Source organism: Herpailurus yagouaroundi, unplaced genomic scaffold (assembly GCF_014898765.1).
Source record: "Herpailurus yagouaroundi ecotype Mexico unplaced genomic scaffold, PumYag 182, whole genome shotgun sequence".
In the NCBI taxonomy this organism is placed as follows: Eukaryota; Metazoa; Chordata; class Mammalia; order Carnivora; family Felidae; genus Herpailurus; species Herpailurus yagouaroundi.
The window spans coordinates 31892452-31911065 of NW_024412413.1; the positions used below are offsets into that span (position 1 = coordinate 31892452).

The 18614-nt window shown below is 34.0% G+C and overlaps 1 protein-coding gene across 9 annotated transcripts in view; it reads left to right on the plus strand.

The window, feature by feature from the left end:
• The window catches only part of CEP290 (centrosomal protein 290), a 99506-nt gene that overhangs the window by 42108 nt on the left and 38784 nt on the right, over positions 1 to 18614 (plus strand). For all 9 annotated transcript variants that reach the window (XR_005795396.1, XR_005795395.1, XM_040491270.1 and 6 more), the window contains 11 exons: positions 3104 to 3215; positions 5304 to 5509; positions 6416 to 6567; positions 9766 to 9877; positions 10511 to 10966; positions 11740 to 11904; positions 13452 to 13559; positions 13769 to 13903; positions 15080 to 15346; positions 15987 to 16094; positions 17117 to 17316. Coding sequence is in view for 7 of the 9 variants with exons in the window: in XM_040491270.1 (XP_040347204.1) it covers positions 3104 to 3215; positions 5304 to 5509; positions 6416 to 6567; positions 9766 to 9877; positions 10511 to 10966; positions 11740 to 11904; positions 13452 to 13559; positions 13769 to 13903; positions 15080 to 15346; positions 15987 to 16094; positions 17117 to 17316 (2021 nt within the window). In the remaining 2 variants the exon portion in view is untranslated. The remainder of the gene's footprint in view (positions 1 to 3103; positions 3216 to 5303; positions 5510 to 6415; positions 6568 to 9765; positions 9878 to 10510; positions 10967 to 11739; positions 11905 to 13451; positions 13560 to 13768; positions 13904 to 15079; positions 15347 to 15986; positions 16095 to 17116; positions 17317 to 18614) is intronic.

Genomic DNA, 18614 nt, shown 5'->3' on the forward strand with positions numbered 1-18614 from the left:
ATATAACAAATAAACATTAAATAAATAAATAGTAAATAATAAACATTAAAATAATAAATAAACTCAATAATAAATAAACATTAAAAAAAGAAAAACCTTTGTTCAGACACTATCTTTTTTTCTGAAGCATCTTTCTTTATAGAACAAAGTCTCTCTGTCTATATTCTCTATCTTGTACCTGTTTCTGCTATTTATATCACATCATACTAAGAATGTTTGTATGTCTCCATCCCCTACTGGAATATATTCTTCTTGATATCAGGAATTCTATTTAATTCACTTTTATGTGTTTAGTACTTCGTCTTTGGCACACAGAACTAATAAATGTTGACCTCGAGAGAGTTATTAATGGTGTAGAGCCATGGTGCAAAGGTCATCAGATGTGGTGATTAGGAAAGTGTTGATGCCTTTCAAGAGTAAAGTTCCTTTTTTCTTTTTTTTTAATTTATTTATTTTGAGAGAGCGAGAGCAGGGGAGGGGCTGAGAGAGAGCAAGAGAGAGAGAAGCCCAACCAGACTTCATGCTCAGCGAAGAGCCCAATGCAGAGTTCAGTCTCACAATTGTGAGATACGACCTGAGCTGAAATCAAGAGTTGGCCACTTAACTGACTGAGCCGACCAGGAGCCCCAAGGGTAGACTTTATTGAGAGTAAAAGTGGTAAAAATCAATTTTCAGAATATAAAGAGAGTGGATGATAAGAAAATGCAAAAACTGAATGGGTGGGTGATAAGGCAACAGAAAAACTAGAAATCTGATGATAGAAGTAAAAAGAAATTAGATACAGGTTGAAGTAGGATCAAGAGAAGGATTTATTTTATCAACTGTTTTTTTTTTCTTTTTTTTTAAACAGGCCAATGAAGTTTGAGGGTAGAGGGAAAGAAAATTTAGAGCAAGTAGGGAGAGGTCAATTGAAGATTCTAGAGGTGGGTGGTAAAAGTGTGGGTGCAGGGCACCCCACCGAGGGCAGGGGAATAAGAATGGCATCTGGAGCAAGACCAGAGTTCTTGAAAGTCTGGAAGTAAGAGGGAAAAAAAGGTAGAGAGATGTTAAAACCCCTAAGCCCTCTTTTTTTTTTTTTTTTTCTATGTATTTATAGTATCTAGAACGGGGTTGTAATTGTGCACATTACCAGAAAGTCACATTGTATTCCCTTATCTTGCTTTCTTTTTTATCATAACGTCCCCTTAAAAAAATAAATAAATAAAAACTCATTATCCTGTTATTCTTCATAATATGTATTATGTAGCATTGTATTATGTATTGGCTTCTTTTCCAACTACCCACTGCCCAACACAAGTTCTAGGACAGAATTTCTTTATCATTCAAGGGCTTAGAATACCTGGCATATAGTTAGTATTCTGTTTGTTAAAACAAAGAGTAAATGAGCATATTAAATTTATGTGCCAACTCCTACATTTTTGTGTCCAGTCTGCCTTTTCGGTACTGTAATGAGATTATCTATTTTACAACTACTGTTTCAAGAGGATCTCAAATTTAACATATCCAGAATGTCTGTTTCCCTCATAGTTGTTTCCGTTTCAATACGTGCTGCTGTTACCTACTCCATGAAGGCAGATACCTTAGAGTTACTTTCTGTCATTCCTTTCCCCTGTCATTTTTATTTCCCAAATGTAATTCATTCATATGTGTGTCCTCTTTTCTCCATCTTCGCTGCTATGACCCTACTCATCAGGATTTTATATTTTCTTAATTTTGATTTCTCTGCTTACCCCTTTATTTATTCTCCACATTGCATTCAGAATGGTTGTTTAAAACGTCCTTCTTAGAGAAGCTCCTGAGTGGCTCAGTCAGCTAAGCATCCGACTTCAGCTCAGGTCATTATCTCGCAGTTTATAAGTTCAAGCTCTGCTTTGGGCTCAGAGTCTGGAGCCTGCTTTGGATTCTGTCTCTCCCCCTCTCTGCCCCTCCCCTGTTCATGCTCAGTCTCTTTCTCAAAAATAAATAAACATTAAAATAAAAAAAAAAAAAACTTCCTCCTTAAGATGTTTAAATGATTTCCTATTATATATTAAGTTAAATTCTAGTTCCTTATCGTGACATACCATGCCTTGCCTGGTATGACCCCCTATTATCACTCCAACTTTATCTTATACCACTCGTCGCTGTTATTTTTGCTGTCTGTGCTTAAGTCCTCTAATGCCCCAAACTCAGTCCTCCATCAGAGCATCAGGGTTTATCAACACATAGCTCTTCTCTCTTGCTGGCTTCTTGTCAACTGGCTCCTTGAGCCCTTGGGTGGCTCAGGTGGGTAAGTGTCCAGCTCTTGATTTTGGCTCGGGTCATGATCTCACGGTACATGGGTTTGAGCCCCACGTGGGACTCTGAGCTGACAGTGTGGAGCCTGCTTGGGACTCCCTCTCTCCTTCTCTCTCTGCCCCTCTCATGCTTTTGCTCTGTCTCTCAAAATAAATACATAAACTTAAAAAAAAAAAAAAAAGACTGGCTCCTTTTCTTACCTTAGCTTTTGACTTAAATGCCACCTCCTCAGTAGTTAATACCTTCTTTAACCTTTCTATCTTGATATGGTTCCTTTTATTTTGCTCTGGATCCATACTGTGTTTCTTTCTAGATCTTTACATTCTTAGAGTTTTTGGTTTGCTTACCTGTTCACTGTCTTCTGCCTTCCATACCCTCCCCAACTCCTGCTACACACAGAAACCCACAGATGCTAAATGGTGAGGCCTGTGAAGGCCAGTATTTTGTCTGTTTCTTTTCACCGTGGACATGAAGTACAGCACCTGACATGATGGTGTGCTAGTGATGCTCAGTAACTGTGTGAGAAACTCTAAGCATTCCAGCTTGGCCAAAGTGAACATAGCAGAAGCTAATATTCGGAAGTCATGTATTGGATATATAAGATTTTGATTATTTTAACATACTTTCTTTATATATGTGTGTGTGTATATACGTGTGTTTGTATATATATGTGTGTGTATATTACATGTAGGGGAGCTCCTAATTTTGTTTAAAAAAAACTGGATTGTGACTTTTAGGAGATATTATATAAGGTTAAGTCAATATCACATATCATATTAGTCTGAATTATAATGTAGTTTCTCAGTGATGTTTCTGTTTTATTGAGTGTGAAAATGCATCCCTGAAAGAACAAGTGGAGTCTATAAATAAAGAACTGGAGATTACCAAGGAAAAACTTTACACTGTTGAACAAGCCTGGGAACAAGAAACTAAATTAGGTAAGTATGATGACTCTGATAATGTAAAATGATGAAGATCTAATAGTGAATACGTTATTCATTTATAGTTCCTTTTCTATATCAGATGAAAAGGAAGTATTTTGATAAAAATGAACTCTGCCTAACAGTTTAATTTAGCAGACAGTTGATGAATAGTATCTTATGCTAATCTCTACCAAAATTTGGTTTTTAGTTAGTAGATGAGATTAGTTCCTAGTTGAATCATATATGTTAAAAAATTATGACAGAGCATTAACTATTTTGAACCATTTAACCATAAAGACTGGTGATAATCTTAAATACCTATATTTTAGTGGTAGTATTTAGAAGTTTTCCACTGCATGTAATATGTGTAAAGTAATATTAGGAATGTACCATTTAATACATCTAAATTAAAAGGTCACCATAAAACATCAAAATAATTTTGAAAAGAGTTTATATTGCCTATAGTTTTACTATTATTATTTTTTTGTATTCCCTTATACATGTTTACATGAGCACTGGGCGTTGTATAAAAGTGTAGAATCACTATACTGTACACCCAAAACTAATATTACACTGTATGTTAACTAACTGGAATTTAAATAAAAACTTAATAAAATAAATAAAATGTAAATGACTCTAATAGTAAACATACATATACTTTAAATTACAATGAACATTATATACTGTATTCATTTAGTAGATATTAATACATTTGCTTTATTCATCATTCTTACACATACAAATATCCATGTAATATCTTACTGTTTGAGTGATTAAATCACGAGGCCTTCTTATTTTTGCTGTTGTTTATGGTGCTCAATGAACATCTTCATGCATATCTAACAGATATTATGACAGATATTAAAATCTTTGTGGGTCCTGCTAGGATTTTCCTTATTCATTTTTCAAATGGTTTTCCATATTCATTTTTTAAATGGTTTCTTAGTTTATGATGTTTAAATAATTTTATCTTACTAGCATTGTGCTTTATAATTTTCAAATAAATTTGCTCCTTTGGATAAAGTGTTTTTTATGTTTGTTTTCTAGATCTTAGAGCTCTAATGTTATTCAAGGTTTCTGTTACAAAGTAGAGCTGTTTTATTAAATTGGTAACTGGGACATGTAGTAGTTTAGTGAAGCCTAAAATTGGGCCTAATATTATCTAAAATAAGCTATTTTTAGAAATGTGATTTTTAATTCTTTAAGAAATTAAAAGTGAATTGATTTCCATGTAACTGCTACCTGAAAGAAGGTATCATTTAAGCTAAAATATAAAAAAAGAGTATTACATACAATTGTAGTAAATTCTCTGTTCATTTTACTCTGTCTCTCTTTTTTATTTTTTTTATTTATTTATTTTTTTTCAACGTTTATTTATTTTTGGGACAGAGAGAGACAGAGTATGAACGGGGGAGGGGCAGAGAGAGAGGGAGACACAGAATCGGAAACAGGCTCCAGGCTCTGAGCCATCAGCCCAGAGCCCGACGCGGGGCTCGAACTCATGGACCACGAGATCGTGACCTGGCTGAAGTCGGATGCTTAACCGACTGCGCCACCCAGGCGCCCCAACTCTGTCTCTCTTAAATAAGTGCTGGATTCCCTGTAGAAATTCCTAAATTTCTATAAGGACTAACTTTTATTATCATTTGACTGATGAAGAATATAAGTTCCCAAGAGATGAAATGGGATAGGCAGTTTCTAAACAGTAAGTAACAGAGCTAAGACTGGAATCTAGGTCTCTCATAATTCATAAGGCTCGTGTGTTTTCTGTGGAACCATATTATTGCATCCTTGTATACAGTGTCCAGGGGTGCCTGGGTAGCTCAGTCAGTTAAGCGTCTGACTTCAGCTCGGGTTATAATCTCATAGTTTGTGAGTTTGAGCCTGCATCAGTCTCTGTGCTGACAGCTCAGAACCCGGAGCCTGCTTTGGATTCTGTGTCTCCCTCTCTGTCTGCCCCTCCCCTGCTTGCACTCCGTTTCTCTCTCTCCCTCCCTGTCAAAAATAAATAAACGTTAAAAAATTAAAAAAAAAAAGTTGCTAAAATATTTGGCATCTAATTTTGATAACAGCTTGTGATTGACTTAGTATTGTTGCATATAGGAAATGAATCAAACATGGATAAGGCAAAGAAATCAATAACCAACAGTGAAATTGTTTCTATTTCAAAAAAAATTACTATGCTGGAGATGAAAGAATTAAATGAAAGGCAGCGGGCTGAACATTCTCAAAAAATGTATGAACACGCAAGGACTTCATTAAAGCAAATGGAAGAACGTAATTTTGAATTGGAAACCAAATTTGCTGAGGTTTGATACAATTTTTATCATGCAATTGGCATAAAGGATTAGTCATGTTAGACATTTTATATTGTAAGAGATTTGTTTGTATTTCTGAAGTAATGTTAATATAGTGCTGTGTTTCATAAAAGATGTGTTTTAAATCTGAAACGTTTAAAAAGAAGACAGGTATTTCTGTGAATGAGTTCTTATTTTTCATCAGCATTGCATTATTAGATTTAATGTAAAAAGATATTATTTGCTTAGTAATGATAATTGCCTTCCACTACCATCCATTCATTTAACAAGTATTTATTGAGTGCCTGTTACATGCCAGACACTGTATGGGGGCTAGTTTTATCACAGGAAATAAAATAGGCAGTAATCTCTGCTCTTGGGACTTTACATTTTAATAGTAAGTTTTAGACTTTTTTGATACGCTCAGAAATATTAAATTGGTTGGCAATTAAAACAGTTTGCAAACATTCAACAATTAATGATGAAGTGGCACGTTTATAATGTTTACCTTGAGAATTAGTATACTTTTCAAAACATATTTGTCATTTTGTTTATTTTAACTGAGTCACTAAGTATATGTTAAGATTTTATTAACTCATTTATGTTTATTTATAGATGATATAATTGAATTCAAGCATAATGAGTATAACTACGTTTCAAACAAATGTTAAAACAACAGATTCAAATATTAGACTATGAGTTGTCTAATATAAATGACTTTTGGTGGGTTGGCATATAACCTGAGTTCTTATAATCTGTTCCTGACTCTCTTTACCCTCTTCAATCTATTCTTAATATTTCACACTCAATTCATTATCCAGACTAATGCTAAGTAAAGAGAACTGTGGTAATATCTAAGTTGAGAAGAAAATCTCACCAAAAACTAATATATCTGAACATTTTTGTTGCTTTTCTTAGCTTACCAAAATCAATTTGGAAGCACAGAAGGTGGAACAGATGTTAAGAGATGAACTAGCTGATAGTGTGAGCAAGACAGTAAGTGATGCTGATAGGCAACGGATTCTAGAATTAGAGAAGAACGAAATGGAACTAAAAGTTGAAGTGTCAAAGTAAGTGCATGCAAACTTTTTAGTCATTAGGTGCATCTACTCTAATTGATTTTTAAGAAACCTAATTACAGTGGTTCGGGGTAATATTCTTAGTGGAATTGATACTGGTTGTTTTTATTTTTGTTTTTTTGTAAGAATAAGGTTAAATACTAACAAGACTAGTTTTTAACAGGCATGAATAATAATACTGAAGAGGAAATAACTTTTCAAGATTCATAGTTTTCAGAGTCCAGGAATAGTATTGCAGAAAGCACTGAATTTGGAATCAAGACCCTATGCAGTCGAGTTCTTCCACATACTAATATTTTTTTGGAGGGAAGTGGGGTGGTCATTCAACTTATTTAAACTTAAGTTTCTTATATCTGATAAAAAGTTAGCATCCAGAATATATAAAGAAATTATACAACTCAACCCCAAAAAAATAATCTGATTAAAAATGGGTAGAAGAAATGAACAGACATTTCTCTAAAGAAGATATCTAGATGGCCAATGGACACATGAAAAGATGCTCTCAGCATCAAGGGAAATGCAAATCAAAACTGCAATGAAAAAACACCTCACACCTGTCAGAATACTAAAATCAAACCATAAAAAACAAGTATTGGCAAGGATGTAGAGAAAAAAGAACCCTCTTGCACCGTTGTTGGGAATGCAAATGGTGCAACCACTGGAAAACAGTATGGTTGTTCCTCAAAAAGTTAAAAATAGAACTACCCTAAATACTACTAGGTATTTACCCCCCAAAACAAAAACACTAATTCAAAGGATACATGCACCTCCATGTTTGTAGCAGCATTATTTACAATAGCCGAATTATGGAAGCAGCCCAAGTGTCCATGATAGATGAATGGATAAAGAAGTGGTGTGTAGGGGCGCCTGGGTGGCGCAGTCGGTTAAGCATCCGACTTCAGCCAGGTCACGATCTCGTGGTCCGTGAGTTCGAGCCCCGCGTCAGGCTCTGGGCTGATGGCTCGGAGCCTGGAGCCTGTTTCCAATTCTGTGTCTCCCTCTCTCTCTGCCCCTCCCCCGTTCATGCTCTGTCTCTCTCTGTCCCAAAAAAAATAAATAAAAAACGTTGAAAAAAAAAATTAAAAAAAAAAAAAGTGGTGTGTATATGTAGGTATATGTATATATATAAAGGAATATTATTCTGCCATAAAAAAGAATGAAATTTTGCCATTTACAACGATATGGATGGAGCTAGAGAATACAATGCTAAGTGAAATAAATGTCAGAAAAAGACAAATACCATATGACTTCACTCATATGTGAAATTTAAGAAACAAAGCAAAGGGAAAAAAAAGAGAGAGGAAGAGACACAAACCAAAAAACAGACTCTTAACTATAGGGAACAAACTGATGGTTATCAGAGGAGAGGTGAGTAGGGGGATGGGTTAATTAGGTGATGGGGATTAAGGAACACATTTGTCAGGAAGAGCCCTGGGTGACGTATGGAATTGTTGAATCACTATTATTGTATACCTGAAACTAGTATAACAGAATTTTAACTATACTGAAATAAAACAACATAACATAAATGTAAATAAAATAAATATATTAAGAAATTGCTATAGCCACCCCAACTTTAAGCAACCACTACCCTGATCAGTCAGCGTCATTAGGGAAGACCCTCCACCAGCAAGAAGATTATGGATAGCTGAAAGCTCAGATAGATGATGGTTAGCATTTTTTAGCAATAAGATAATTTTTAATTAAAAAATAAAGGGGTGCCTGGGTGGCTCATTCCGGTAAGCATCTGGCTCTTGGTTTCGGCTCAGGTCATGATCTCATGGTTCGTGAGTTTGAGCCCCGCATCCAGCTCGGTGCTGACCTCATGGAACCTGCTTGGGATTCTCTCTCTCTGCCCCTCACCCCTTCCCCCCATTTCTCTCTTACTCTCTGAAAATAAATAAACTTAAATAATGAAATAAACTTGTTTTTTTCTCCTTTTTAAGGGAGCACTAGTATCTCTTCTACTTGTTTCATAAGATTGCTGTAAAATGAAAAATTCAGATTTTGATTCAGTTTACATTTTCTGAGTACTATATACTGTGCTAGGTATTAAACATATATTAACTCATATAATTACACTTAATAACCTTAAAGTAACATTGTGATTTTTATTTTACATGTGGAAATAGTTTATTCACTTGGAACACAAAATATATCTAAGGAGTAAATATTGTGTGTGAGATAGATGCTATGTACTCATTCTCATGGGTGATTTTGTGTTACTTTAGTAGAAACGTAATAGGAGCCGTAACATAAGTTGATCTGTCAACCACAAAATAATTTGTAAAAAGGGTTTTATGATTAGCGTATTATAAAGTAATACCCATTTTTTTTGGAGTATTGATAGTCCTTTGAGAATGTCCATCATTTCCAGCCCGTTTCACTATGAAGGACTCCATTTTGTATTCTTCCTCTTACCTCATAGACCTCACCTTTTCAGATAATTTAATTTATAATTATGCATTTTATTATATTTTAATTTTTAAAACTTATGTAACTGGTAATGAGCATTTATAATCAATATAAGGGAACCTTATTTATATGTCACAGTGCACTAAAATTATTCTAGCCTGAAGTAAAATGAATTTTTGCTTTACCTGTGTGATCGTATAATAGTAGTCTTGGAGAAAATTTAATAATTTACCATCAAGCTTCTCCCATTTTTTGTAATTGTAGTAAGCATATAATCTTTCTTTTTTTCATTTTTGATAGTTTGTAAACTTAAAGCATATATTAATCCACCTAGGGAACCTAGGAATCTTAAATTTCTGTATCCTTAACTGTACAATTATGTCAAATAAACCTACCTTAAACCTTATTCTAGCTCTTTGAAACTAGGGTAATAAGTATCTTATGAAAAAAGTGTGGGAGACTAGTCCTATGGCCATATACATTTGGAAAATGCTGTATAGATAGATAATTTTTTACTTTGGAACTTTTCAGCATTTCATACAATACTATGTATTACGAATTTTCAATGGGGAGGGATGTTGGGAATGGAGTTTTTTTGACAGAACTCTCATGGAATTATTTCATTAAATGGTTTAGGAAATTTTGCTTTAGTATGTCACACCAAGAAGAGATGCTGGAAATTAGTGGCTTTTCCAAGAATCTAGAAATCTGAAATACTAGTATTTACTTAGAAAATGGACCTAATTGTTCCTGAAGTATTTTTTCATTTCCTAGACTGAGAGAGATTTCTGATATTGCCAAAAGACAAGTTGAAATTTTGAATACACAACAACAGTCCAGGGAAAAAGAAGTAGAATCTGTCAGAATGCAACTGTTAGACTATCAGGTAAATACAGTATTGGCTCTTGTAAGTGGATTTTTTTCTTTTTCCTAAATCCACATTAGATATTGGATAATTTTATGGTTTTACTCAGAAGCTGTATCAAATGGAAGCTCCTGTACTTGTTCATTGTAACCTGATTAGAAAACTCTTTAATTTGAAATATCTTTCATGATACAGAAAAATATTTACATACCTACAGGTACATTGTGCTGGCCGCTAATTAAAGTTAAGGTTTGAGGAGAAAGTCTTTCAGAACTGTATTTTCTCTTCTATTAATATGTAGCTTTTTACATATTCTCCCATTATAAATTTTTTAAGATTAAAAACATTGTCAACATTAGTGTTGTCCCAGCATTGTTATTTACATATGGAAGTTTAAAAAAAAAAAAAAACAACAGAACAGTAATATGCCAACTGTTATTTAGTTGGATACTAGATTTAGATTTTAAGTATGTTTGATTCTGGGGTTTTTTCTTTGACAAGTTTTTGGTAATCTGTATTAAAGCCAGGCTAGATTTTTATAGGATCTCATATAGCATACTTTTTAAAATTTTATGTAGTAGGTCGTGGTTTTAAATCCATGAAAAGTGTCATTAGAAAAACTTGAAACTTATAAATATATACTCTTTATATCAGGCACAGTCTGATGAAAAGGCACTAATTGCCAAGTTGCATCAACACGTCGTCTCTCTTCAAATCAATGAGGCTACTGCGCTTGGCAAATTGGAATCAGTTACATCTAAACTGCAGAAAATGGAGGCCTGTAATTTGCGCTTAGAGCAGAAACTTGATGAAAAGGAACAGGCTCTCTATTATGCCCGTCTGGAGGGGAGAAACAGAGCAAAACATCTGCGCCAAACAATTCAGTCTCTCCGACGACAGTTTAGTGGAGCTTTACCCTTGGCACAGCAGGAAAAGTTCTCTAAAACGATGATTCAATTACAAAACGACAAACTTAAGATAATGCAAGAAATGAAAACTTCTCAACAAGAGCATAGAAATATGGAGAACAAAGCAATGGAAATGGAATTAAAGTTAAAGGGGCTGGAAGAGTTAATAAGCACTTTAAAGGATGCCAGGGGAGCCCAAAAGGTAAAACATTGGTTTTTGGTTCAGTATTTCCAAAAGAGTTACAAAGTAATTTTAAGTTTTTAATAAATAGCTATCTGAAAAATGTTTTGTATAAGACAAAAATTCCATATACGTTATTCATTTAGGTTTTGTAAGTTAAGGCTTGGCTATTTGAATGTCTAATTGTAAAAATAAAATGAGACTCTTCTAAACTGTGATTTTGGTTGAAATGCTTAGATTGTATACTATCAAAGAACTTTAAACATTCTAGAAAAGTTTATATATATTAGCTAAATACTAATTTTAGTTATTCATAAACATTATAGTGGTTATCAGTTGAATTCTACCCTTCATAATTATCATCTGTTTAAAATTATTTACAGGTAGTAGGCCCACATTTACTTTTTAATATAATTTTGTTTTTACCTTCATTTGGTATGCATTAAATGAAAAGTAATTACCTTGCTACTTAATTTTAATCTCTAGGTTAGAAGTATTTAGGATTTCCATTTTTGAAAGTAAAACCAATGTTTCAATTACATATATGAAAATAATAAATGAAAGTGTTAGTATTATCCATTCCCACATAATTTGAAGAATGTTTTATGTTAAGATGGCACATATTTTTATAAAAGTCTATGAAAATTCTAAATAAACTTTGCTGTGTGGCTGAACCAAGAATAATTTTTATCTCAAAGAATATGTATTAATTTCAATGAAAATTATTAGGATCAATGGAGAAATAATTATATGGACAGTGTTTATATTTGTACATGTAATTTATAAATGTTTAGGTAATCAGTTGGCATATGAAAATAGAAGAACTACGTCTTCAAGAGCTTAAACTAAATAGAGAATTAGTCAAGGATAAAGAAGAAATAAAATATTTGAATAATATAATTTCTGAATATGAGCATACAATCAGCAGTCTGGAGGAAGAAATTGTGCAGCAAAACAAGGTTTCATTTTATATTTATTTTGTGGTCTTGTTGCTAAGATACTAAACTTAAGAATATTGTATGAGTGATTCCATTATTCTCTCTTTTTTTTTAAGTTTATTTATTATGAGAGAGAATGTGTGCGGTATGCATGTGTGCGAGCTGGGGAAGGGGAGAGAGAGAGAGAATCCCAAGCAGACTCCGGGCTATTAACCCAGAGCCTGATATGGGGCTCCATTTTGTGAACCTTGAGATCATGACCTGAGCCGAAACCAAGGGTCAGATGCTTAACCGACAGAACCACCCAGGCACCCATGCATTATACTCTTAATTGATTGTAGCTCTCATTATTATTGTTATAACATATTCGTTGTCTTATTTTTGTTAATATTTATTTATTTTGAGAGAGCAAGTGAGCAAGCATGAGCGGGGGAGGGGCAGAGAAAGGGAGGGAGAGAATCCCAAGCAGACTTCAGGGGGCTGTCAGCACAGAGCCTGGCGCAGAGTTTGATCTCACATGAGGTCATGACCTGAATGGAAATCAAGAGTTGGACGCTTAACCCACTTAGCCAGCCAGGTGCCCCTGTTTCTTATTTTCTAAGGCATTCAAAAATTTGTATTTATTTACTTATGTTGTAATAGTAGTTTTAAACTTAAAAGAAATAATACATAAATTTATTTGATAATTAATTTTTATTTTGACATTAGTTATGTGACTTCACGGTTACGAGTCTCTACTGGCTCTCATTGATGGAGTAGGAGAAGGCAGCTTGGTGTAGAATAAAGCACATATACTTTAGAGGCAGACAAAATTCCCTAAGCTCATGCTTCCTTGCCTCAAAATTTGTTGTTCCCTCCACTTAGTGTTCTTAGCCCAGATCCTTGTATTGTTTATGCTTTCATTGCTTCTGGGTCTTAGCTCCAATGTCTTACCTCATCAGTGAGGCCTTCATTAGCCACCCAGTATACAACGGTAAATTCTACCATCAAGATTCCCTAACTAGGGATTATCTAAGTTCATTTTTCTCCAGCACTCATCATCCTGTAACATATTATATGCGTATTTATTTATTGCCTAGAATAGTGCTTAGCACATAGTTCATGTCATTAAATGTGATGGATGGGGGGCGCCTGGGTGGCTCAGTTGGTTAAGCGTCCAACTTCGGCTCAGGTCATAATCTCGCGGTCTGTGGGTTCGAGCCCCGCGTCGGGCTCTGTGCTGACAGCTCAGAGCCTGGAGCCTGTTTCAGATTCTGTGCCTCCCTCTTCCTCTGACCCTCCCCTGTTCATGCTCTCTCTCTCTCTCTCTGTCTCAAAAATAAATAAATGTTAAAAAAAAATTAAAAAAAAAATGTGATGGATGGATGCATGCATGGAGAGATTGAAATCCTGACATCACATTTTCTATCTCTGTGATCTAAGGCAAGTTACTTAATCTCTCTGAGTTTGCATCCTTTTTCCATAAAATGAGAATACAGTGACCCCAAAGGATTGTTGTAAGGATTAAATAAGAACATGTATGTAAACTTTTTTGTCATATGCTTGGTGAATGTCTGTGTGTCTGATAGTTTCATGAAGAAAGGCAGATGGCCTGGGATCAAAGAGAAGTTGAGCTAGAACGTCAACTAGACATTTTTGACCATCAGCAAAATGAAATACTAAAAGCAGCACAAAAGGTATGAATGATTAACTCTGTTTGCTACTCTATAGCATGGCCTATAGTGTTAACCCACAGAAGTGGTTTTAAAGTCCAATCAAATTTTATTGATATTGCTTCTTTTATTTCAAATATAAGTGAGGTTTAACCATGTTTTGTCCTATAGTTGTAACAGTATTATTCTTAGTGATGTAACTGCTTTTTCTCAAAAATGCTATTTCCTAATAGTTTGAAGAGGCGACAGGATCATTGCCAGACCCTAGTTTGCCCCTTCCAAATCAACTTGAGATTGCTCTAAGAAAAATTAAGGAAAATGTTCGAATAATCCTAGAAACACGGGCAACTTGTAAATCACTAGAAGAGGTAATAAGAAGAATTTGCATTTTTATTAGTGTATTATTGGGTATGTTTCTAGAATTTTCTAAATATTTTTTAACAGGGCTGAAGCATAGAATCATGAATCTGTTGCTAATTCTAATCTTCTTTTCTACTCTAGTATAATGTTCTTAATAAAGAGCATTATTATAAGGAACACCAGATAGGGTTAATGTGAATCATTTCATCACTACTTGTCACTCACTGATGAGTAGTAGTAAACATGAAAGGAAACAAAACGCATCTTGTAGTTTTATGAGCAATATATTACCTTTTCTCTATATGATCAAGAATTGTTTTCATACTTGTTTATTTTTATGTTTTATTTTGAAGTGCATGCTGTATGCTCTGAATCAGTTTCAGTTCATTCCTTTTATGGGTGGTTAAAAGCTAGAAATTATTTCTTTAATCTGGGTCTTAAATTTGATTAATATGTGATCAAATCTCTATTACATCATACAGAAAATATAAACTGAAGATGATTTTCATTTTGGTTTGCATCTAAACATAGTAATGGTAAATACATTTAAAAATTTTGTAAATAGTAAAAAAAAATTGTAACTAGTACATTTTTAATCAATTGCAACTTAGTTTTTTTTCAGTAATTGTAGGATTTGTCACTTATGCGAATTGCCACTGAGTTATTTGATTTAAAATATCTGCCTTAATCCTACAGAAGAGTAAACATTTTTCCTATTTTATTTTAATAAGCTACAGATTTTATAATGGTGATTCATTGACCTAGGCCACTAAAGTTCCAATTTTTTTATACTCAGCTGACTTTTATGGCTTACTTTTCTGGGGCTCTGATAGTTATTGGGCCAAACTAAAAGAAATGATTTATTACATTTCCTTTCTAAATATACTACCATCACACACATTTCTAGTTCTAAAATTACAAGAGCTAAATAAAGTAAACAGTGAAGTTTATAACACATTATAATCTTATAAATAAGTGTGCATGCAGACAGGTGTGCTGCCACATGGAAATATAAGAAATATAACCTTATTAATATCAGTATATCACTAATATAAGTATGATGTGAAAAATAAAGTGAAACTCCTTTTTTTTTTGCTTATAATTAATCTGACCAAAATTCAGATGAAGCATTCTAAAATGAAAATATATACTTTAATAATTTTATTATGATTTGATCATTGCAGAAGCTAAAAGAAAAAGAATCTGCTTTACGGTTAGCAGAGCAAAATATTCTGTCAAGGGACAAAGTCATCACTGAACTAAGGCTTCGATTGCCTGCCACTGCAGAACGTGAAAAGCTTATAGCCGAACTAGGCAGAAAAGAGGTAGAACCAAAATCACATCACACACTGAAAATTGCTCAGCAGACCATTGCAAATATGCAGGCAAGGTTAAACCAAAAGGAAGAAGTGTTAAAGAAGTACCAACATCTTCTGGAAAAAGCAAGAGAGGTATGTTATTACATTATGCTTTGCTCTTTTCTTTATTATGTTTTTTAGTCAAATGCCAAATACTATTCTTCCCTGAAGTGGTAGTTTGTTTCTTGTTTTCAAGTGATTCTATTTAGGAATTTTTACTTTCACATGATTGGATTAAAGCTCTGTCAGTAAACCTGGCAGTTTGTAAATGTGTATTTTTCTCTTATGACTGACTAAACCAGGACTAGCTGTCATGGTGAAACCGTTACGATTTTGAAAAATATCAATGGAGTTTATAGGTAAAGATTGAGGCAATAAGTTAGAATGAAATCTATCACACTAGTTAGCAGTCAGTGGAAATCTGATTTGCTAGAATGTTGATAGGAAAATCTATAACATTTAAAAAATTTTCTAGAAACAAGTTAAAAGATGATGGATACATATTATTGTAATATTAAGAATAAAGTATGATTTAAGGCTGGATTTGCCAATATGAATATGTACCAGGGGAATAAATACTGGTGTAAATATATTTATATGTACGCCATACAGGTAATGTTCCTTCCCTATCTCATAGGGATTTTGGACGATTAAAGGTAATAAGATATTTAAGATCTTTAGAATGTGAATTTATTTAATAGTTTATGACACAATTTTGATTTGCTATAAACAGGAGCAAAGAGAAATTGTTAAGAAACATGAAGAAGACCTTCATATTCTTCATCGTAAATTAGAACTACAGGCTGATAGTTCACTCAATAAATTCAAACAAACAGCTTGGGTAAGATTCTGGGAACTTTGTTCTATCCTTTTTTTTTTTTCTTTTTTTTAATTTTTACTTATTTTGGTGGAGGTGGAGGGGCAGAGAGGGAGAGAGAGAATCCCAAGTAGGCTTCACACTGTCAGCACAGAGCCTGATGTAGGGTTGATCCCACAACCATGAGATCATGACTGAAGCTGAAATCAAGAGTCGGATGCTTAACAGACCGAGCCACCCAGGCACCCCTGTTCTATTCTTTGTTGATTTTTGAGACCATATAATTGAAAATTAGCTCTCATGATTTTTTTTTTAGTAGAAGCCATCCTACCTGTGTTGGAATAATCACAGCTCTGATCATTTTTCCCCCTACATCCACATCTTTAGTAGCTCACCACTGCCTACAAAATCATGTTTATATTTATTAGCCATGTACTCAAAGCCTTGCATGATCTGACTTCAGTCTTTCTTTTCAAGTTCTGTTCACCGTAAGTTTACCGGTATCTAACTGCTTTTCGTGTTCTGAATTCAATTAATACTTGCTTCCTTTGATCTTTGTCTTCTATATATGTGAACTGACCTAACTTTCATCTCCTAACATGGAAATCTTACCATTCTTTCTTTTTTTTTTTTTTTTAAGTTTACTTATTTTGAGAGAGAGAGAGAGAACAAACATGAGTAGGGGAGGGGTGAAGAGGGAGAGACAGCAAATCCCAGGCAGGCTCTGCACTGTCAGTGTGTGTCTGATGCGGGGCTCAAACTCACACATGTGAAGTCACGACCTGAGCTGAACATATCTTAGCTTTCTTAAGCCTTAGCTAATGAATTCAATCAACATTTATTGATTGTCCACTACATGTGGATGCTTTGCTCAATATTGGGACCACAAAGAATAAGATCTGTATTTCTTGTCTTCATAGGCTAGTAAATCATTAAATTTAAATTAGAAATCATATTTTGATCATTTGAGGAACCAAATTAAAATTATGGAATAAGTATGGCATTGGGTTGTACATGCTCATGGCTAATTTATTCATATTTCCTAGGATTTAATAAAACAGTCCCCTACTCCAGTTCCTACCAACAAGCATTTTATTCGTCTGGCTGAGATGGAACAGACAGTAGCAGAACAAGATGATTCTCTCTCCTCACTTTTAGCCAAACTAAAAGAAGTATCTCAAGATTTAGAGAGACAAAAAGAAATCACTGAATTAAAAATCAAAGAATTTGAAAATACCAAATTGCGGTAAGTTTTAGGAATGTATTATAAAAACAGGCAAATGGTAATAATGATAGAATGAGGATAAATGTAAGCATTTGCTGTGTCATGCATGGTCTAAAACCTTTATGTGTATTATCTCATTTTATCCTCAGGACTATTATGACATAGATTATTCTCTCCATTTTTGATATAGGGAACAAGGCCACAGGAATGCTCAGTAACATGCCTTAGGAGGAGATAGAAAAGCCACGATTTGAATCTAGTTAATCTGGCCCAAGAGCCAACTCATGATTCTTGTTCTATACTCTCATTTTTAATTTCTTTAATTAAAGCATCCATTTAATCATTTATAAAATAGAAATGACCTTGTCTCCTTCTATATGAAGGCCAAATGATACTGTATGTGAAAGTAATTTGAAAATTGTAAAGTAACATATAAATATGAAACTTTTGTTTATACACCTGTAACAGTTTCTAGCACATAACAGAGGTTCAATATTTGTTGAATGAAAAAAAATTTTTTTTAATTAATCATAGTGACAACATTCATTTGCTCTATTAGAGATTTTAAATGTTGTTCAACCAGTTTATCAGAATATAGATTTTAGATCTAAAATAAGTTTATAGTGTATTTTTTTTTTTTGGTATAGCCACAAATTTTATTTTATTTTATTTATTTTATTTTTTTTCATTTATATATGAAATTTATTGTCAAATTGGTTTCCATACAACACCCAGTGCTCATCCCAAAAGGTGCCCTCCTCAATACCCGTCACCCACCCTCTCCTCCCTCCCACCCCCCATCAACCCTCAGTTTGCTCTCAGTTCTCAACAGTCTCTTATGCTTTGGCTCTCTCCCACTCTAACCTCTTTTTTTTTTTTTTTTTCCTTCCCCTCCCCCATGGGTTCCTGTTAAGTTTCTCAGGATCCACATAAGAGTGAAACCATATGGTATCTGTCTTTCTCTGTATGGCTTATTTCACTTAGCATCACACTCTCCAGTTCCATCCACGATGCTACAAAAGGCCATATTTCATTTTTTCTCATTGCCACGTAGTATTCCATAGTGTATATAAACCACAATTTCTTTATCCATTCATCAGTTGATGGACATTTAGGCTCTTTCCATAATTTGGCTATTGTTGAGAGTGCTGCTATGAACATTGGGGTACAAGTGCCCCTATGCATCAGTACTCCTGTGTCCCTTGGATAAATTCCTAGCAGTGCTATTGCTGGGTCATAGGGTAGGTCTATTTTTAATTTTCTGAGGAACCTCCACACTGCTTTCCAGAGTGGCTGCACCAATTTGCATTCCCACCAAC